The sequence below is a fragment of the Camelus dromedarius genome, chromosome 10 (genome assembly GCF_036321535.1).
Source record: "Camelus dromedarius isolate mCamDro1 chromosome 10, mCamDro1.pat, whole genome shotgun sequence".
Lineage (NCBI taxonomy): Eukaryota > Metazoa > Chordata > Mammalia > Artiodactyla > Camelidae > Camelus > Camelus dromedarius.
Genome location: NC_087445.1, coordinates 62,934,794 through 62,956,828, shown reverse-complemented (window position 1 = coordinate 62,956,828; position 22,035 = coordinate 62,934,794). Strand labels below are relative to the sequence as shown.

Sequence of the window (22,035 nt, the reverse complement as noted above, 5' to 3'; positions counted from 1 at the left end):
TTATAACAAAACAACCTCGCTCCAGTGGACATACCTTTGGGTATCATGAATATTTTACTTTCAAATGAAAGCCTCTAAAAAATTATATTATTCCTGAAAAGGCTGTGGAGGAAAAAAAAAAATGACAGTAATGGACTTTAATACTGCAGTAATGTCCAGGAAGAAATCATTTGTTCCAAAGAGATTCTCATTTTAATCTTGGTATCAAATATCTTTTTAAGTACCTCCTCACCAGAGGACAAGAGAGAAGGATAGAAAATGTGCCTACCGTTTGCAGAGGGTATAGAACAACAATACTGCTAACTGCTGATGTGATTAGCATTTTTTTTCGTGAATCTTTTTTCCTGATTATAAGAAAGTATGCAGTGATCAGAGAGGAACATTTAGAAAGCGGAGCTGAATATAAATCAGAAATCAAGAATCTTTAACACAGCCGTCACTCCGAGTTAACCACTTGCTAACGTTTTGTTGTGTGTTTTTCCTTTGTTTATGTTTTATCTACACTTGTGTTTTGCAAAATGCATTCTGCGGAACGTGAGTTCCAGTGGACCCTAAAAGCAGGGCTCCTTGACCAAAGAAGTTTGTGCAATGCTACACACTACCTTCATGTACCTTTAAAATGCATATTAATTTATTCAAGGTCCTGAGAAATTATAGTTTTTTAAAAATTTTGTTCAACTCTGTTCAGCCAGTTTCTCAGTCTTGTTTGAAATGGGAACCTTTTATCTGTCTACACGGGTATTTTACATGATTCCAAAGGACATCTCGTGTTTCCATGTTAGGAAACAATGGTCCACACTGGGGTGGGCAAACATAAAAGATCAGATAGTAAATGTCTGAGGCTTTGCACGCGGTCTCTGTCACAACTGCTCAGCTCTGCCATCATCGTGTAAAATAGCCTTAGGCAATGTGATGAGCGGCTGGGGTTCGCTGGCCCCCAGTCTGCAGGGATGCATTTCTGGGTCACCAGAGGACTTCCGCTGCTATTAATTCATTTGAGTCTCACAAGGCACCTATGAAATAAGGTCAGCCTAGGGAGTCATGGTATCAGATAGGGAAACTGAGGCACCATGACGTCTAGCATCCCCTGGCAAATTGCCCTCAGGACTAAGTGGAACTTTAAATCCCTTCTTGCTTGTAGGGTAAAGGGGCCATGTAATCTGTGGGGCAGAAAGAAAAGACAGGTTTGGAGCCGAGATCAGAGGCCAGGAGGGGAAGAGGTCTGGAGGTGGGATCCAGATAAAGCTGTCAGCCCCAGAGAGAGCCCGCACTCTAGGGCCGAGCCTCTGCCCAGAGGCCAGGGCTGCGGGGTGGGATTGTGGGGTGAGGCCTCTAGATGTGGGCTTACGTGGGCTTCTTGTTCCCTCCTCCAGGCGACATCAGGTATGACGAGGCCATGGGTTACCCCATGGTGCAGCAGTGGCGGGTCCGCAGCAACCTGTACCGCGTGAAGCTCAGCACCATCACCCTCTCAGCAGGTGAGGACCGCTGCCCGGCAGCCAGGGGACCGAGCATGATGCCGGGCATCTTCCCCAGGATCTGGCCGAGTGCTGACAAAGGAGATGCTGAAGGAGTGAGGCCACGCCCTCCCTGCCATCAAAGAACTCCCAGGGAGGGCAGGTGGTTGGCAAACAGACATTGATGTCCACACATGGCAGGAGGTCAACACAGCAGTAGGGCAGCTGTCCATTCTGGGGAGTAAGAGAGGCTCTGAATAGGGTGTGGTGGGATGAATAGGAGAGAGGGGTAAGTGACAATTTCAGTCACATTTATGTTCTGCCAGTATTTCAGGCATGTGGCTTGTAAGTTCTTTTAGGCACTGATTCCTCTTGTCTCTCCTGGCTGATTTCTTTTCCTGCCCATCTATATAGCAATAAGGCTTTCTCTGCTCCCCCTGCCCACCAACACACACACACACACACATTGCCCACACTTTGCCTACATAAACCCTGTGCTTCGGCTAAGGGGGATGGCTTGCAGTTCTCAACATGGGACATTTATTTCATGTCTTGTGACTTTGCACATGCTGTTCCCTCTGCCTGGATCTGCTTGCACATCCTGCAATGCTTGGAGCTGCCTCTCCATTTCATGTACCCCTCAGAGTAACTCAAGGAATTCCCTGTGCTTGACTGCCTATATTAAAGCACTAACAAGTGCTTGATTCATATCAGAATCCTGTCCGTCTCCCCAACTGACGTGAGAACTGCAGGCAGGGCTTTAGTCCTATTTATTCCTAGACCCTGAATTCCTGCACATTGTTGGTGCTCCTTTTTGATGAAAGGCTAAAAAATAAATGAAAACTGAAAAATAAGGAATGAGTGAAGGACTCTGGAAAGATGGGGCCTGGCCTCGGGTTTTCTACCCCGGCTTTTACTCATAACACTGTCGTGGGTTGCTGTCCGAGTGCCTCCTCATTGTTGGCCAGCTCTTTTCTTATCCTTTCTTTTTCAGCATCACTTTGTTCATGAGCAACGTAGAACTCTTCTAGCCTGGAAATTGGAAAGTAAAAATAGTAATTACTGCTGACATCTGCCAAGCACTTTATGATGTTTTATATCTCAGGACTTCCATCAGTCTCAAAAAAAAGACATTCTTTGTCCCCTTTTTTTTTATTTTCAGGAAAGAAAACTGAGGGTCAGAGTGGTTAAGTAACTTGCCCGAGGTCACACAGCTAGTCACTGGCAGAACAGGAGCAGAGCAGGGATCTGATGGCAGTGTAGTCTGCCTGGATAAAGAACCACAGGGCTTCTCCATGATGTGATTTCTTACTTAACAGAAACCATCTCATCATTAACTCAGCTGTATTAATTACCCAGGTGCATGAGTTAACAGGTTTATGGAGAGGGGTTGTTCTAATCAAGCACTCATTCTTTGAGCCCTGTTTCTGTTTTTACCACCACCCACACCTTTACACCACACTTGTGAATAAGACTGCAGTGTTCCTAGTAGAACTACAAAGGTGTATCTGCTTTAATTAATCAATAATGATGTTCCTGAGGACCCCCTTGTAAATCAAACGCTGGCAAATCGGAGCTCATTTTTAATGCTGAAGAAGAGCTTGCTCTTTTGCGTTTTACTTTGATGTGGCATGGAAACAGTTGTTCTTGTAATAAGGTGGTGATGTGTCTGCTGTGTCCCGGGAGCTGTGCCGGGAGCCTGGCTGAGGTGGGGGTGGGGAAAGGTGCACGTGCAGGCCCAGAGACAAATGGGACAGAGCCTCTGCCTCCAAGATGGTGCCTGCTGAAGGTGCGAAGAGTAGGTATCCCAGCTAAGATCCCACCCCTGGGGGGAGGGGTGGCTTCCCGGGCCGTGAATCATGGGTGTGACTTAGGGAGGAAGTGGGAGGCCGTTCCAGGTACACGGTGGGGGGTGTGTGTGTGTGTACTGGGAGTGGTGGAGGGATATGAAGAATGATGGAAATCCAAGATCACAGAAACAAATAGGAAAACTGATTTGTCTGGAGGGAAAGCCTGATGTAGGTGGCTCACAGGAGATGACCCTGGGAGTCTGAGACACCCAGACAAGGTCATTGGGCTTTATCCATAGCAAGGAGGAGTCCAGAAGGTCTTAAGACTCCTGGAAGAGTAGCTTGGTGACCCGCCTATTGGAGGAAGAGGAGAAAGGCAAGCCGTGCTTGCTGAGTGCATGCTGTGAATGCCCCGTGCTGGGCTCTGACCACTCATGTCTCTTTGGCAAAGGACTAAAGACAGTGGAGCAGCAAGGAGGCCCTTGACCATGGCAGGAGAAGGAACATACCACTGTTTTAGGGAGGCCATGTCAGGGCTGGAATGGGAGGTGATGTGGCAGAAAGATAGTCAGGGAGCAGATCTGAGCATGTCTGCTGAGCCTGGGCGCAGCCGCGAGGCTCCGGCCACGGACAGTTCAAGCCCTAGGTTACGGGTTCAGTGGGAAATACATGCGCTTTGAGATGAGAACGGAAGGGAGTGGGAGTCCCAGCTCCTCTGGCTGGAGGACCAAGGCAGATCAATTCCAGGCTCTGACCTCCAACTTGCTCATCGACACAACGGGGCCCATTACGGTCGGGGTTGCAGTGTTGGGCTGAGGTTAAACGAGACAAAGTGGCTGAAACACCCAGCAGTGTGCCTGGTACAGGCTGGTTGCTCAGTAGACATCAGCTCCGATTTCCAGATTGTGATCTTCGGGTCCCCGTGGTCCAGGTCGCCAGCTTTAGTTCTTCCTCTGTTGTCAGCTCCCTTTCCGTCCTAGTGTCTCGTGTGTCCACTGGAGACAGCCGTCTTGGGATGTGAGTGAGGAAATGCTGTGTGTGTTCGGACTGGCACAGCCACCAGGCTGACACCACGGTGAGGGATGAGGCACCAAATCCAGGCTTATCATTTGCTGGCCCCCAGCCTCCCAAGTCTGACCACCTCCACGTGCTCCTCCTCTATCCAGGCTTCACCAACGTCCTCAAGATCCTGACCAAGGAGAGCAGTCGGGAGGAGCTGCTGTCCTTCATCCAGCACTACGGCTCCCACTACATCGCAGAGGCCCTCTATGGCTCCGAGCTCACCTGCATCATCCACTTTCCCAGCAAGAAGGTCCAGCAGCAGCTGTGGCTCCAGTACCAGAAAGGTAAGCCTGGAGGGCTTGTTGGAGGTGGCAGCCTTTAGTATGGGGGCGAGGTGGCTGGGGAGATAACCGAGCGCCCTGGGAGCTATATTCTGGCTCTGCCGTCTATCAACTGGGTGTCCTTAGGCAAGTCCCTGCTCCTCTCTGGGCTTCACTTTCACCATGGACAGAATGAGGGGCCATGTAATAATTTCTCAGGATACTTTCAGTTCAGGCATTTTCTGAGACCCTAGGGGTGTTCTCGACTCCAGAATTCTGGAAGCTTCTACCGCAGGCACCTTGTTTTGCACTCTCTGCACTCAAAACAACTGCCAGGGGGAAGGCTGTGGGGGAGTGGAGCGTGTCTCCTTGACATCTCCTTCTTTCCGGGCCTCTTGGAAGAGCCCAGGAAGAGCTCTGGCTCCTTTAGGAATGATCACCTCATGTCTGAGGGGACAGTTTCAAGTCTCTCCATGCAGAGGCTTTTATCCTCAGGGAGGGTCACCAGATCTCATTTCCCTCCGATTCTCAGTTTTTATCAGGATGGGAATTTTCCAGACCAGAAAGCAGGAGACCAGTCTCTGCCACTCACCTTGGGAAATCCATTCCCTTCCTGCCTCAGTGTTCCCTTTCTGTGACATGGGCACTTTAGCTAGTCCTGTCTCCCTCCTACACTAAAGGGAAGTGGTTCATGCAGCAGCATTTTAAAACAGATGGAAATATTGCATACATGTGTTATGTATTATAACAGGTCCATGTTTGCACATCCCCATTTCACAGAGGAGAAAATGAGTCTCAGAAAGGCCAGGTCAAGTACCCATAGACACACAGCTAATCCATAGTAGGGCAAGGACATCTTCCCGTTATCATTGTTAATAGTATTACCATTTTATTTAAAAAGAAAGGCCCTCAATTGACGGATAGGGCGAGAAGCAATGTTAAAAAGGAGCTTGCACCTCCTTCGTGTGGCCCAGCCACCCGGTGTCCAAGACCAAATCAACCGCGACTCACAGACCTCACAGGTCTCACTGGGCTCAGCTCTCCCATTTTGCAGCTGGGAGAAACTAAGGCCCCGAGGGAGGAGGAAGCTGGCTCAGAGTTATGCAGCTCCTCTGGGCAGGGCCGAGACGGGGTGGGGTGCTCCACACTCCCCGTCTAGCTCTTCTCGCGCAGAATGAAGCCCCTGTCCACCTGCCTTTGTCTTCTCCAGAACCCTTCCCTCTTGTCCCTGGGGGGGCTTGCATCCCCCGTCGTGGTCTCACCCCTCCCTCCTGTCTTTGTGCGACTGTGTGGGGCACAGGGTGGTTTATAGGCGCAGGGGAATAATTGAGTTGCCTGGGAATAGCTTCGTTTTATGGCTGTGACAATGACAGTCTTTAAGGAAGTGCATTAAATCAATAGAAGTCTCATTGTGCTACCCTATAAATAACGTGACACATCATTAAGCAGGGCAATAAGCTTTCGGACTTTGAAGTAACACAATTAGGTTATGTTTATAAAAACCTTCACTCACGGTGGCTACTGAACTAATTTGCTTTGTCCAGCATTTGGGGCCTGGGACACCGCTCTGATGCTGAATCCCACCATCCGTCCCCAGCTGCCTTCAGTCCCTGGGCTTGTTTACTCCAGAAAATCCCATTCCTTATACAGTGGATGCATGGAACCTGTGGCAAGTAAGGTGGGGAAGGGGCAGACAGAATGCTGAAAGCAGCTGGGGGCCCCCTCCAGAGACTCAGGGAGCCTTCAGATTTGCCACAGATTTGCTGGATGAACTTGGACGGTAGCTTTACTCACTGGGCTTCCAGTGCAGAGGCACTTTTCTCACTTCCGTCCTCCGTGCTTGCTGCCCAGAAGAGTGTAGGCATACGCTGAGGCCAGCTTGATTGGTCTGTGTGTGTTTCTTCCTCTCTTTCTCCACCTGATGTGACCACTTGGACGGTACCTCAAATACTAAGGTTTTACTTTTTAAATTTGGAAGTGATGCTGGGGAGGAGGTGGATGAGAAGCTGAGAACTTTCCCCTGAAGAATGGAGAGAACTCTGGCTCAGAGATGGTTGGCGTGTGTCCCTTCTCTACCCTGCCATCTTTGTGTCAACTATGTGTCACTGGCATCTGCGAAACCAGGGTTCGGTGGGGACCAGGTCAGGATGCATCTGGGTTTGGAAGCTGATCACTCTCGGGGCAGAGCCTGTGGGAAGAGGATGAGCAGAACAGTGTCAAAGTGGAACAGATAAGATTTCAAGTCCGGATACTGCTTCTTACATCCCTGCCAGGTAACCTCAGGCAAAGTAACTTCTATGTTTCAGTTTCCTCGTGTGTGTTAAGTGAGGAATAGTAATTCCCTTGGATGGCGTTTGGGAGAGTGAAATGAGAGGATACTGGTAAGACACCTCTCATGCACTAAACACATAAAAAACAGTAGCTTAATATGTAGTGAACATGTGGGCATCAGCCGAGGATTGCAGTCCTGGCCACAGCTCTTGCTAACGTGTGGTCCTCATTTGTCCCTGAGAAGCAGCTATGTCACTAGAAAAGGACAGTCCCTGCAAATGGCCTTTCAACCTAGGAGGGTCGGGGCGGAGGGCTCCAGGAGTCTTCGAAATCTCTGTTTATCCCCAGACAGTGGTTTCTCCTTGACTAGAAGGGCCAAGGCTGGAAGAGGAGGCCGGGAGAAGAGACCACACAGGGAATGGATAACAACCACAGACATTTGTCTAGTTCACAGTTTGTCTAGTTTACAGACGGCCTTCCTTTGGCCCTCCCCTTACTCCTTGGGGCAAAGAAGGCAAGGGTACTCACCCCTCCTCTTAGAGAAGGGAAACCTGAACTTAAAGGAGAAAAGGGGGAATGGTCAGGGCCACAGAGTTCTTTACTGAACAAGATGGTGTTTAAATTCCAACCTGAGCCCAAACCCACATCCAGTGTCCCCAAGACACTAAAAACAAAAGTCCCAGCCTTTCCAGGCTTACTTAGGGTCTGGCCACTGTTGTGATCAGACCACTGGAAATCACTGGAAAGTCAAGGAGGTTGGGGTGAGTTGCCTGATTAAAATATCTCCCATGCGAGGTTTATTTGACTCTCATTCCCCTAAGTGCTTCAAAGTGTGCATGCCACAGGGGAAAAAAAAGTCACATGTATCACTCGTTAATCCCTGGTTCACTGGTATTTCCTAAGTACTTCTTCTCCGCAGACTTCGTGACACGTGCTGGGGCACTGCAGGAGGCAAGATGAGGCTGCAGTCCTCATGTTGGTCCAGCCACTATTAGCCTTCCAACAGTTTGTCATTCTTATTATAGACCTTTTTTTTTTTAATCCACTGATAGACAGCTAGGAAAAAGGAGGTGGCCGGCACATGGTAGGGAACCTAGTCACTATCGTACGGTGGCCTGTAGCTTTCTGATCATTTGGGGAGTGGCTTGTCTGCACCCCTGACGGATGTCATAGGGATCATCAGGAAAGAGAGCTGTGATCAGTTAGCAGTGTCTGCTCTAGGTGCAGAAGGGGGAGTGGTGGTCCATACCTGTGTATGGACTCCCTGTAACAGGGCAAAATGAAATCTAGGATAACAGACCCAGCTTCTGACGATGATTCCAGTGAGGACTGGTCACACCAAGGAGGACTAAGAAGGTCAGGCAGGGAGCTGGGATTTCCTATCACCAAGTGGGTATTATGGGCATTACACCAGTCGAGAGGGAGCCAGAGCACCGAACAAGTCAACTAGATGGTACTGGCAGAAGCCAGGAAGAGCTGGGCCCTAAAAGGCAACTTGACTAGCTGATGTCATCCCTGGATGCTCCAGACCCAGGCGTGATTAGCTTGGAAGCTGTTCAGTCTGTCAGTTTCCTTTAACCATCACCTCTGCTCCCAGGCCATTCTCTCAGCACCACGTGAAGTTTTTAGTCTCTTGTCCCAGCTTGATACATTTACTGTAGGCCACTACATCCTTGATACGCCTCTATTTTGAAAAGCTACCTCTCTCATAATCAGGACTTCATTTCACTCTTTGACTTGATATTCATACACTCTTCCTAGCCATGACCTTGATACATGAGTCTTACATCATGATTAAGACTCTGTGTATTACGTTACCCTTCTTCTGGTCGTCTTGGATAAAGACTTCCTCATTTGGAGATAAAACACAGGTTTTGCAGTCAGATGGACCTTGGTTCCAATCCCAGCTTTCCTCTTACAAGCTGTGTGATCTTGAGCAAATTGATTCACACTCTAAGATTAATTTTCCTGTGTGCAAGATACACAATCCAATAAAAGCAGAGACACATCAATGATGGACTCACCCAGCACTGAGCCGGGCACCTAATTATTGTCTTGATCCAACCCACTGCCTCCATCTATGGCCACCACATCCACTCAGGTAACCATGATCCCAGATGTGTGTGTGTGTGTGTGTGGGTGGGTGGGTGCACATGTGTGTATATGAGGGCGGGGGGAGATATGACTGCTAATTTACTCCCCTCCCTTGTCTGTTGACTCAGACAGGGGTAGATTGGCCTGGGGTGCAGAGGGGCATCAGTGGTGTACAGCCAGTGTGAGAGGGAGCCTTGGGAGAGATGTGAAAAGCGCTCTGTGACCTTGCACTTTTGTCATCCCCTGTCATTCTCTATTCTGAGAGGATAGTGATGAATGCAGAAATTACCAGTCTGACAGGTTTCCTGAATTCTCAGTTGCCTCTTTTTCATGGAGAAAGTGATTGTGGAAGTAAAGGATGTGAGCATGTAAAGGAATTGTTCATTCTGTTTGTGTGTGAGAGACAGAGACAGAGACAGACAGAGACACAGGGAGAGACAGAGACAGGGACAGAGACAGAGAGAGATTGAGGGAGATAGGAGGAGATAGAAAAACAAAGAGAGGCCCACACAGGGAAACCAAAATCCACAAAGAGAAATGGAGAGAAAAGAAAGTGTAGAAGAGAAAAAATATGCAATGAATGTGTCTTTTCCAAGTTTAGAGACTCGGTGACCCTGATGAAAGGACATTCTCCATGTGAAGGTTGAACTGCTCTTGAGTTCAGACTGGGGGAGTCTATAGCATAGCGATGTCCCCACAGATAAATGCCTGCCGCCACCTTTAAAAGGTGTTTTATCTCTATTATAATTTCCCAAGACTGTCCAAGGGAATGAATTCCTGCATTTCCATTTGAATTGCAATGCACTTTTGAATGTCAGCTGAAACATTCCTAGATTACTCTTTAAAGGAGTTTTGGCTGTTTGAAAGACAGCCCAGGGGTTGGGGTGGGGGAGGAGAAGGGAAAGATGTAGTCAAATGTCACCTCCTTTTGTGAGGACAGGTGTGGCCAAGGGGCCGATGTAAGCTGGAGAACTCTCCTAGACTTTCAGTTTCCGGAGGGAACTTGCTTCAAAGATGCCAACCAGACATGGAGTTGATCTCAGAGCTGAGACCTGCATGGGTGCTGGTCTACTTCCCTGGTGATTTAATCATCTGGGCAGTTTTCAGTTCCCATTTGCCTTGACTTTTCATTTTCAGCATTTGATGATGTCCAGGAAATTCCTGCTTGAGGCACTGTCTTTTTGCTTCCATGAGATCAGATCCTGCTGGCTGCCCACCTTCCTTCCTATCTGTTCCTTTTCTCTGTCTCCTTCACAGGCTCATCCTTCTCCACTAAACCAGTCAGTGCAGTTTTGTAGGACAGCCATATTCTTGGTGGAAGCCTTCAGCCAGGCTCTCTACACTGATGTGTACTTCTGCCTCCAGGCTTTCTTTCCTCTGATATTTGCTGTCATGCTAGCCCCCTATCTGCCCAAACTGCCCCGCACAGCCCAGTACTTTTCCACTACTCTAGTGGAAAGCACCTGTATCTGTTCAGAGGCAGAGCCACAAACCTAGAAATCCTTCTCAACATCTCTCCCTCCCTCGCTCCCCCCATTTGCAAACCATCCCAAGTCTTACCAATTTTAATTTCCAAATAGCTTTTGAAATCATCCACTTCTTTCCATCTCACTGCTGCCACCATCATGGCTTATCTGGACTCTAGCTTTGGCCCTGTACCTCGTTGCCCTGCATCCACTCTTGTCCCCATCAATCCAGACTGCACAGCTCTAAGGACATGAAGCAGTCAGAGATCTCTAGAAAGACTGAACCAACAGGAGAGATGGGTAGATAGACAAAAATCCCCTTATTATATATAATTTTCACATGTATATATTCATTGATATATTCATTGATATTTATAATGTATGATATATATATGAAAGATATATATAATTGGTTCTATATCTCTAGATATATGTGTATATATATATTTATACACATACATATATATATATATATACATATATCCAGAAATATACATAAGGGGATTTATTATAAGAAATTGGCTCATGTGATCCAATTCCTTGGAGGCTGAGAAGTTTCAAGCCAAGATCTCAGGAAACTAGAGATTAAGAGCCAATGGTGTGAGTTCCAGTTCCAAAGCTGGCAGGCATGAGACCCAAGGAGGGCCAATGTTTCAGTTCGAGTCCAAAAGCAGGGAAAGATGGATGTTCCAACTCAAGTACTCAGGCAGGAGGAGCTCTCTCTTACTCGAGGGAGGGTCAGTCTTTTTATTCTATTCAGGCCTTCAACTGATTGGATGAGGCCCACCCACATCAGGGAGGGCAATCTGCTTTACTCAGTCTGCTGATTATCTGGTCCCAAACACCCTCACTGATACCCTCACAGACACATCCAGAATAGTGTTTGGTCAAATAGCTGGATGCCTCATGGGGCCCAGTCAAGTTTACATTAAAAAAATCAACCATCAGGGGATGTTGCTAAAATGGAGATCCCATCATGTCCTTCCTTGGATGAAAACTCCTGGATGCCTTGTCATGGCCCTGAGGCTAATTTCCAAGCTCCTCCCATGGTCTCAGGGCTTTCAGAGACCTGATGTGTCCCTAGTCAACCTCCTTAGCTCCATCTGCCTCCATTCTCTCTGCCTTCCAGCTACACTGAGCTTCTGACTTCTTAACTATCACATGGGTTAGTCTCAGCCTGGCCGTGTTCCTCTATGCCAGTGTCCCAGTGTGCTGGTGGGAAGTGGCTGTGTACCCCTCGCACCTCTCCTAGCACCCTGGCTTCTGTGCAGCTGTTAGTATGGTGGGTCTAGCTCTAGGGTGGTGTTTTTTCTTGAAGAGGGCAGGAGGAGGTTAACTATGAGCTGGACACTCTGGCCTGCAGCGCGCCAGAGGAGTGAGCCAACTCACTTTTCCTCGGAACCCTGCAGAAAGATGATACAGGATGTGGTTCATTAAATACAAATAGGCCCATGAGACTGCCCTTTCCACCAGATGAAATTACCAAAAAAAGCATCTGTTCTCCAGTTTAGATTGAGTCCATCTGGAACGGAACACCCTAGTCTTTTTCCTATTGGTGCGAAGCATACCAAGAATAATAATCCTCCACTGTGCTCAGTGTGGAGCGTCTCGCAAAGCACTTCCACATACATTATTTCATCCAATTTACTCCTCACAATTGGCCTGTAAAGTAGGCGTTGTTATCTGCATTTCACGCTTGAGGAAACTGAGGCTCTGACGGGTGAGATGATTGCGCAGGAGTTCGCCCCAGGGAACTCGGCAGAGCAGGGATTTGAACCCAGGCTGCTTTAATCACAAAGACTGTGTTCGTCCAACTGTACCACAGCAGCCTCAGAGAGCTCTTTAGATGTTGGCATCAGACCCAAGGGAACCGTTTGCTCTCCTTTTCTGTCTCTCTTATCCACAGTTCAAAGAACGGGGGAAGCTGAGACTCAGGGTTAGTCCCGCAGCTCAGGCAGGGGTGGAAGTACTCTCTTTTTTCACTGATGCCCCTCTGCACAACTGGTTTCTCTGTCTTAACTTAGGGGCAGTGTTATAAGGTAAAGCCAAAGCCCTAAAACGTCAGGGCTGGAAGAGGCCTCAGCAGTCATCTAGCCCGACCTGAGTTCCTCTGTATGTGTCAGTTATGATCAAATGGTAGAGACTGCCTGGCATGCTGCATTGACAGAGATTCTGGGTCAGGACCAGGCTCAGTGGGAAAGAACGCATCACTTAGCAATGTCTGTTGTGAGTGTGAGAGTGAGAGATGGTGACTCGTGTGTAAGGTGTTTACCATTCCCATCTGGGCTAGCTACTCCCATTCTATGGATGGGAATGTTGAGGTCAGTTTATGTACTCCATTAGAACCTGCAATTGCAAAGGAGTGCAATTTAATAACCAGCTAGAAGTATTATTTGGTCTTCCCTGTCCTGAAAACCTACAGCAAATTCAAAAATCCTAGTTGCCAAAGCCCCCGACATGCTCACGGATGGCAGAGCCATTCATGGACAAAATGCATATTTTTTTATTTTGGGGTGCATGTGCACACACACTCATGCACAAGTGCCTCATTTCCTGAAGCACCGGAGCCTGTCCCCATTGTCCTTCTAGTTAGGGGAAGCATTAAGAGATTGACACTCTTGTAAGCTAGTGACCTTGATTCTATCCAGACTGGGGCCGGACCACTTGTTCCCCTACCACAGTCTCATTCCCAGGAAGGCCACACAGGGACTGAGGGAGCAGGATTTTAGATAGGACCCTTCTCTCACATCTGTCTTGCACTAAGGATGTGGAATTTCCCCGGAGGTGAATGGGAGAACAAAATGGTCTGGAGGGAACAAAGATACACAGATGGGAGCTTTTGCCTCCCCAGGTCGTTATTAGCAGGTGGAACCTTCCACCTGAGAGTTGCCTCACCCCCAGATTCACCCCACAGGGTGCTTCCCTCCCCATCTCATGTCTTCCCTTTGTCCCTCCTCACTGCCCCCGTCTTTCCACACCAGTGCTTCCAGCCTCTAGTGTATGCCAGGCCCTGTCTCAGGTGCCGAGGGGCCGGTTTGGGAGGAGGTTCCGGGGGAATTGTCGGAAAAACATCTGGACCTTGCAGGGTTGTTGTGAAGACGGTATGATGCCATGTGATGAATGGGCCCACAGTAGGAACTCAACACAGAGTCAGTCATTTGTGCCTGTTCATTATGAGGTGTCCCTCTCAACAAATAACAACAAACAGATCAAGCTTTGTGCAAGACATCTGTCCCATTTGCCCATGTGTGACTTAGGGCTTTCTGAGCCTCAATTCCTTTACCTTTAAAATGGGCATAACAATGCTTGCCCTACAGCATTGTTATGATAATCAAGTGAAACAATGTTTGTCAAGTGATTATCACCGCACCTGACACAGAAGACATGCCCGGGAAATGCTATTCCAGGTATCCTTTGTTTCTGTGAGACATGATCAAGTCAGTGATGATGCTTATTATTATTAGTTTTCCAAAACAAAAAGCACACAGACGCAGCTCTTCCCAGTCCTGAGTACAGCAGCCTAAGCCCTTTTCCTGCCAGACCTTCTAAAACGATGGCTGTTCCTCCCAGGCTGATCTGCCAGCTTGTGAATTTGAGTCCTGCCTGAACCTGGAGGTGGGGTTAGGGGGCAGACTTACCAGGAAGCACAGCCTGGAGCCCAGCAGCGGAGCACAGGGGAGCATGGTCGCACAGTGGTACGCTAAGTTTATACTGGCCGAGAAGAATGTGTAGGAGTGTGTGTGTGTGTGTGTGTGTGTGTGTGTGTGTGTGTGTGTGTGTGTGTGTGTGTGTGTGTGTGTTGGGGGAGGGGTGACAGAGGAGCGAGCAACAATGACTGACTTGTTTTCTGTTCCTTACTATGAACCAATTAACCACATGGTCTCACACTGTCTTTGTAACATCCCAGTGAGGTCCAGATAATTATCCCCATCGTCTAAATGAGAAAACTCATGTGCTCAAGGGCACGTGGCTTGGTACTAGGCAGAAGCAGGATTCCGTCCCAGGTCTGTCTGACTCCAAGGTCCACATGCCCTGCTGGCCCCCTGTAACCGCAGATGGCATGTGCTGAGAACAGGACGGCAGGAGACGCATACATGATCTCACTGAATCCTCAATACAGCCCTGTTGTTGTCAAGCTGGTATCTTTACGCCTGGGAAGCAGACTCAGAGCCGGTAGGACATATAATCCAGAGACATACAGCTGGTAAAAGGCACTTTCTCTTGCTTTTCTCTTTCTTTCATCTTCTCTTGTTCCAGTCCTCTCACCACCTACATTTTGCTATTGTTTAACCACAGTGGGCACTCCAAAAAGAGGGTTCTCTCTGAGAGGCGGTTCTCTTCGTCCTGAAACAATTAGAAGTACTTGATCAGGAAGAGCGAGGGAAAGAGGCAGGCAGACCAGCATGGTTCCCGCCTTCATGATGTCGGCCTGCTGGCTCCAGAGCCTTGTTTCCTAGCAACACCTTGGCTCTGGGTCAGGGTGCAGGCTCTGAGGCGGGCCTTAGAGATGGATGTGACCATTGATCTGTTGGGTTGGAGCTAGCCTTGGCTGTCCTCATCTGACACACCAGCTCTAGACCCCAGGGTGCCTCGTTAGGGTCCCTGGACCTGCACTTCTGTTCTCTCCCATCCCACAGGTGCCCAGGGATGTGGAAGGCTCCTTTTGGAGCTCTTGGCTCAAGAAGTCCCTGAGGTCTGGGACACCAGAATCATAGACATTTACAACTGGAGAAATCCTTCATTCAATAACTCTGTTAATACAGATGTTGAAATGGAATCCCATGGAGAATAAACAAGTTGCTCAAAGGGAATTATACATTAGTGGCAGGATTAGGACGCACACTAGCTCCCTCTTCTCCCTTCCCTGTCCAAGAAAGTGTGTTGAGAGGCCATTCAAGGGACCATGTGTCCAAAGGTATATCATTTTTGTTTGTAATATGTCATGATACAGGTTACACACCACACAATCAAAGCTTTCCTGAGCCTTTTTGAGACTTCTCTTCCAGTGGTGACTTTGCACCAAGGCGAAATTTAGGTTGAATTTCCAGAAGGGAACACCAACTTTGAATTATTTTACAGTTGAGAAGGTTCTCTAAGGAAAATGAAATCTGAGGGAACCACTCCCCAACCTTTCAACCACATCCCGCTTTTCTGTTGCAGCTGCCATCAGTGATTCAGGGAGGCAGCTGGTGGGAGGAACAGGAGGTAGCGTAACCAGCTGGTGCTAAATGTGACCCAAGCTGACCCCCTGCCCTGGTTTTATCCAGCAGCAGTTTCAGTGCCTACTGTGTTTCAGGTACAGTGTCAGATGTTGTGTAAATTCAAAGTGGCTCTGTCTAGCCTTGGAGAGAGATAGGTAACAAGGAAACCAGAATGCAATATGTCAACGCTAAAAGGAGGAAACAGAAGGGAGTGTGGACACCTAACTCAAACTGTGTAGTAGATCAGGAAGGGCACCCAGAAGACCTGGAGGAGGCAAGATTTAGGGGACATTGGTGGGTAGGGAGAGGGAAAATATTTTAGGTAGCATAAAAGCAAGTACTAAAAAGAGAGGGATGGAGGCAGTGGTGAGATACACCTAGAAAGACAGATAGGCAGAAACAAAATCCCAGTAGACAGTGTTAGGGATTTTTTTTCCTTTTACCAGGAGCATTTTAAAGCCATATAAAGGTTTTATGTGTTATGATTAGCACCTACATTTTAAAATTGGACTCTGGCTGGTGTGGGATTGGGCTTAACTTGGAATGGGAGGAAGTGTGGTAGACCGGATGCTAGATTAGCGTTAAGAAGATCAGATCGGAAGTTGTAACAGTATTTCAGGAGGGAAATGATAGGAGCTTAAATTTTAGTAGTCATGAGGATGAAGAAGAGAATAAAGGGAAGTGAGCAATATTAAGCTGCTAATAGGATGAGAACTTCATGACTGAATGGTGGGAGGTGAGAGGTGCTCCCAAGGTCTCTGATGTGAGTGCCTGAGTGGGTGCTGGTGTTCCTTAAATGCAGCAAAAGCAGAAGAGCAGGTATTGGAGAGCTGAGTTCAGTTTTGAATATGCCCAGTGTAAGGTTTCTAAGGGATATCTTCATTGACCACACCAGCCCACCACTGGTACACCAGTTGGCAATATAAAGTGGACAACTGGATATATGTCAGTCTGGTGATCAGAAGGAAGGTAAGATCTGAAAAATGCAGGTTTGAGACCTAGTTGCATGGGCAGTGGAAGTCATAGGGAAAAAACAAGTCTCCTAGCATAAAAATAAAGTTCTCCTTTTGTAACTTCTTTCCTTAGGGAGCTACTTTTCCCCTGCCACACCCAGTATTGTTTCCGGTGTTTTATTTAAAGAGGCTTTATCTTATTCAGATAGGCTGCCTAGTCTGCCCATTATTGTAAAATGTTATGGGACGTTAAGAATAGTCCTATTACATCTTAAGTAGGGTGGAGTTACTATCCCCATGTCACTGAGGAGGAAAACGGGCCTATGTGGCAATGGTCACCAGAGCAGAAGGGAGGAAGATATATTTGTAGAGTTTTTCCTTTATTAGAATTTGCATCTTTCATTTAGCTAACTATTAAATAGCCTTTCTGGAGGGTCCAGGGTATTTGTGTCATTTGTACGTGCACCATGCGTTTCCTCATTGTCATCAATGCAAGTTTTATTCTCCGAGATCCAGTCCCAGAGTCGGGATTAGGTGAGGAAATATGCATGCTCACTTCCTCTCCACTTGTTGAGTGTAATATTTTTAATTTAACTTTATTACTAACATTTTAACAGAATTATTCAATTTGTCAAACAAGCTTCAGATGTTTGGGCCTGAGAGGTTTAGAGAGTTATTATTTTTAAGTGTAAATATGAAATGTCATTTCACAAAAGCACATGGTTTTATTCATGTGGTTGCTCAGAAATTAAACTTATAAATTTTTAAATTTATCACATTATGAAGTTTTTAATATTTAACTCTAAACACTTGTTGTCACTCTGGAGTGGTGGGATGGACTCCCAGCCAATATTTGGTTCAGATGATGCTACACACACACACACACACACACACACACACAGGGTTTTAAAGGATTTGTCACTCATCATGCAGCTTTCTAGGGGAGAGAGAGTAGAGGCAGCTCTCAAACAGGACCAAAAATGGCTTGAGAGAGCAAGGGAAAGAGACTGGCTTGGCTTTTATGTAATGGCCAGTGGGGTGGAGTGGGGTGGAGTGGGGTCCATGTGCTGGCTGGGGCTCGCGTGGTTTGAACTTCCCTCTGGCACCAAAGGTGGGAGCACCTAGGCTTGCCCAGATGAGGGGCCAGTGGGGAAGGGGGCAGAAAGGGAGCTTGAAAAAGCTGTCAGAGATCAGTCAAATATGGAGTCAGAATTTTCATTGCAGTTCACCCTGGATAATTGACTGGTGACTGAAATGTGCCATGTTTTATTTAATTGAACTTGAACTTGTTAAGTCACCCATTCTGGCACGCTACGAGGCCTGCAGTCTGAGGGTGGTAAGGGAAATGCAAGTTCCATTAAGCGCCTTGTACAGGAGCCCAGCACTATATATTCTGAGACGTGAAAGGAGTGCTTTGGTCACTATCAATATTGTCTGGAGCTCTGAACAGAAGGATCATCTTAGTGAGGCCTTTTATTGTAGATTTACTATGTGTAGAGACATATGTGACCTTGATTTATATTTTGGGTATCTGTGAAACAAGAGATCCCCAGCATTCTTTACCCCAAAGAGGCAACCTTGGATAAGGAATTGTCACTACCATTGGCTAGACCAGATCAGCAGATCATTGGCAATGAACCAAGTCTGTAGAAGTGTGCAGATGGGGCTGACAGTGGGCCTGGACACCCAGTGCAAACAGGACTGCATGAAGTTTGGCCAGTTGTGCTGACTCTTGGGTCAGCATGATCAGGAACGTCTTAGTTAAGGACTGAAAAGCAGCAAATTCCATATCATATGATTGTGGTGATGCCATCTATACAGTATATGAAATCCCTTTGCTGGCCATTTGGGTAGTCAAGGGGTCTGGGAAAGGGAAGGGGTGGTCTTCTTCAGTACCACAGCATCTGGCAAAAGATTCTGGAGAGGGGGGTGCCCCACCCCCTTTACAGATGGGATCTGCTGGAGGGCCAGGTTTGACTCTGTGATGGAGCGAGAAGGCCTCGGTGTTTGTGCTGAGTTCAGGGGGCTGCGTCCATGATCAAAGGCAGTGGGCAGCAGGGTATGGAGAGTCACAGCCTGTTTCCAGGAGAGCCCAGTGTGCGGCCCAATGTTGCACTGCAATGGAGTATAGCATGGGGATGGAGAGGGCTGTTTCTGTATCGGAGGTCCACGAGCAAATTATGGTTACCACGTGTGGTCCAGAGCCTCCAGGAGGCATGGGAGGAGACTGCTGACACCTTTATAGTGAGGGAGTCGCTGGGCTCACCAATTGGAGCACTCGCTGTATCTCTGGGTAGATTCTAGAGCCTTCTGTTGCCGAGGGTCCCAAAGGTGGGCTGATTTGTGAGTAGTGGCAAAAATGGGCTTACATAAAATTCGTAAATGAGAAATATGTTGTCTCTAGATCCAAAAAGACCTAAAAAGAGTTGGGCTTATTTTAACATTATAGATGCTGATTTTGACAGTGTCTGGGATGCAGTGGTCCTCAGCTAAGTAACTTTCAGGAATTTAACCAAGGCGGCAGGACCTTCTACAACAGATAGGGCAATGGCCCATCCCTTTTTGTGAGGTTTTCTGTGAATGTTTGTGTGTCCTCAATGACTGTGTCCAATTAATCTCTTTGGAAGAGGATGTGATCAGTGTGATGTCAATCCTGTGCTCCTGGAGAAAGCATTAAGACCTTCTCTGTAAAGACTGTATGTGATGGCATGGTTACTGAGGTACCTTATGGGTAGCCAGCTAAAGGGGGATGGTGTTCCTTTGAAGCTGAAGGCAAACTGTGTGAGAGGCTGTTGAAATAGGCACTGAGCATGACATTTTAACCAAGTTTGTGACTGCAAAGTATTTACTGGTTATTGATAGGATGGAATCTGTAATTTCAACCATTGGTATGTATGGAACCCTTAATGGGCGGGGCCTCGGAATTAAGGTTGTGGTGATCCATCGTGAGGTTTCATTCAGTCTTTCCAGGTTTAAGAATAGGCTAAATTGGGCTGTTAAGTGATGAAGCACTGGGGATAATCACTTTTTTTCTAAGTAGGTCTTGTATATGGGTTTTAAACCTCAAAGGCTCTGTTTAATCTGGGCCGTATTAACTATTTTAACTAATGGGAGGAGACAAAGTCCATGTGGTTCCATTTTGATAAGCCAATTGTAAGTACCAAAACCTAATTCAATTTTAATTTATTAATCATTGGGTCAGAGCATCCATACCCAGAACAGAATATTTCAGTGTAATGAGTGTTAATGCCTATGGGGAATTTTAGGCATCAGTTTTGATGATTAAGGTGAGGTATACCTATTTGTCTTCCTTACACATCCAAAAGTGTCCTCAGTAACTCCCCCTAAGTAACTCCTCTAAGGTACTTCCCTAAGGGGGTACCTTATTTAAATTTAGGGGAATTCCCACATGTAAATCTAATTTGAGCCCCACTATTGATTGAAGCCATGAAAGTTTGATAATTGGTGCATTTCAGCAGATGTTAAAAGCTAATTCAGAACCTAGACTGTAGAATTACAAAAACCAATTTGCAATCTTTGAGCTTTTTTTGTTTTTTGTATAAATTCCTTCAGTAAATTTTGGATTTCTAATTGGGTCAAATTGTGGACCTCTGGTTCGGTTTTTTGTTTGTTTCCTCCTCCTGTATTCACGTGCTGGGACTGAACCCAGGACCTCGTGCATGCTAAGCAGTGAGCTATTCCCCACCCCTGAGGATGGTGGGTTTTGAAAGCTGTCAGCATCAAACATCAGAAGGGGAGTAAGGCTGTTATACAAAGTTATATTGAGATTACAAAACTCATTTAGCTTAAGCTTTTGAGGGTAAGCAATGTGAGGTTATTTCAGGATTTTCAAAAGGCAGAACATTTATTTCTGAGACAATGTCATCAGGGATTCCCAGTAAGGAGTATATTAGAATTTGGGACGGGGGTGGTGCGTGTACTTTCAAACTATACCTTCTTCTTCCATCTTGGCTTCCCTCAAATCTCTAAGGAGATTCTGCTCCATACCCTACCACCTCCATAAGAATGAAGTACCTGTGAGCCATGGTTACTGGTAAATGACATGATTTAAGGCAGAAAGAAAAGAGAACCAATATTGCGTTATTACTTGAAGGGTCACGGACAGATCGATCACTTTCGACCTTTGAATTTCTTTAATGCCCCCTCACTCCCGTGGTTTGAATTTCCTGCTGGTATCAACTTCTCACTCTTCCTTCCAATGTTGTACCACGTTTATGCAGCTACCCTGCAGCAACCAAGTCCTCTCAACTAGCAGTCTTTTCTTAAACACCTGGCACTCCCATTTCTTTCTGGCACTATTTACCTTATTCTTCGGTATATTTGTGTTACTTTTCACATCCCTTATCTCTCCATTCAGACCACATGCTACCTGACTGCAGGATTCATGACTGATTCATCTTTGCACTCATTACTCATATAATTGCTGCCAGTAATAAAAAACAGTAGATGTCATATATGTCTAATGAGTAAGTGAGTGAATAAATGAGTGAATGAAATCTAAATCTTAATATTCTGTGGAAATATACAGTGGCACTGTAGTTATAGCCAGGTACACTGAGTAAATCACCGTAAGTAAATCCTGGTTCTATTTTTATAGGAAAGATGCGTATTTGACTTGACACTCGCACAAACTCTTCATGTTTTCACTCAGGATTTCAGTGAGTTACTAAATAATTTTCCTTTGAGGGAAATAAACATTTAATTTTCCTCACCAGTTTCATATAATCCTTCTGTCACAAAAATGAGGGTAACCTTCAGATACATTTAATTTACTGTAATATTAAAATATTTACCTCTACGTAAAGTTTATGGACTGTCTGAAAGTCTGCTAAGTGTTTTACATCCATCATTCCTTCAGAACAATGCAGCAAACACAATCATTTTATTACTAATGAGGAAACTGAGGCTGAGAGGCTAAATGACTCAGTGGTCACTGAACTAACAAGAGGGGAACCAGGACTGAACTGAGGCCTCCCCATGCTTACAAAGACCAAGTTTTAACTTCAAATGTGTTATATTACCTCTACCTACCAATGAGACTTATGGCTTATTTTAAATTTTGTAATTATTTGAGTTAATGACTGTTGGCCTGAAGTAAAAATCCCTTTATGCTAGCCATATACAGGAATAGTTAAAAATGCATGTTTCTGTGTTTATATATATATATATAATTTATATATAATATATAATTACATATTATTTATAATATATTATCTATTAACATGCTATTAATAATTATAATCTATCAATAATATATTAATAACATATAATAGATTATATAATTAATAGATAATAATGTAATTATTAATAACCTGTTAATAGATAATTATCTATATATAAATAATATATAAATCTTGACTCCATTTAATTTCTCAAAAAGAGTCAAGATGCATCCTAATTAATCAAACAATTACGTTTAGGTTTTATGTGCAGCTTTTCTAGCGGGATACACTGCTGTGT

At 46.1% G+C, this 22,035-nt stretch overlaps 1 protein-coding gene across 7 annotated transcripts in view; it reads left to right on the top strand.

Moving 5' to 3' along the window:
- The window catches only part of ASTN2 (astrotactin 2), an 849,846-nt gene that overhangs the window by 577,704 nt on the left and 250,107 nt on the right, over positions 1–22,035 (top strand). For all 7 annotated transcript variants that reach the window (XR_010382793.1, XR_010382792.1, XR_010382791.1 and 4 more), the window contains 2 exons: positions 1,374–1,478; positions 4,414–4,593. Coding sequence is in view for 4 of the 7 variants with exons in the window: in XM_064490458.1 (XP_064346528.1) it covers positions 1,374–1,478; positions 4,414–4,593 (285 nt within the window). In the remaining 3 variants the exon portion in view is untranslated. The remainder of the gene's footprint in view (positions 1–1,373; positions 1,479–4,413; positions 4,594–22,035) is intronic.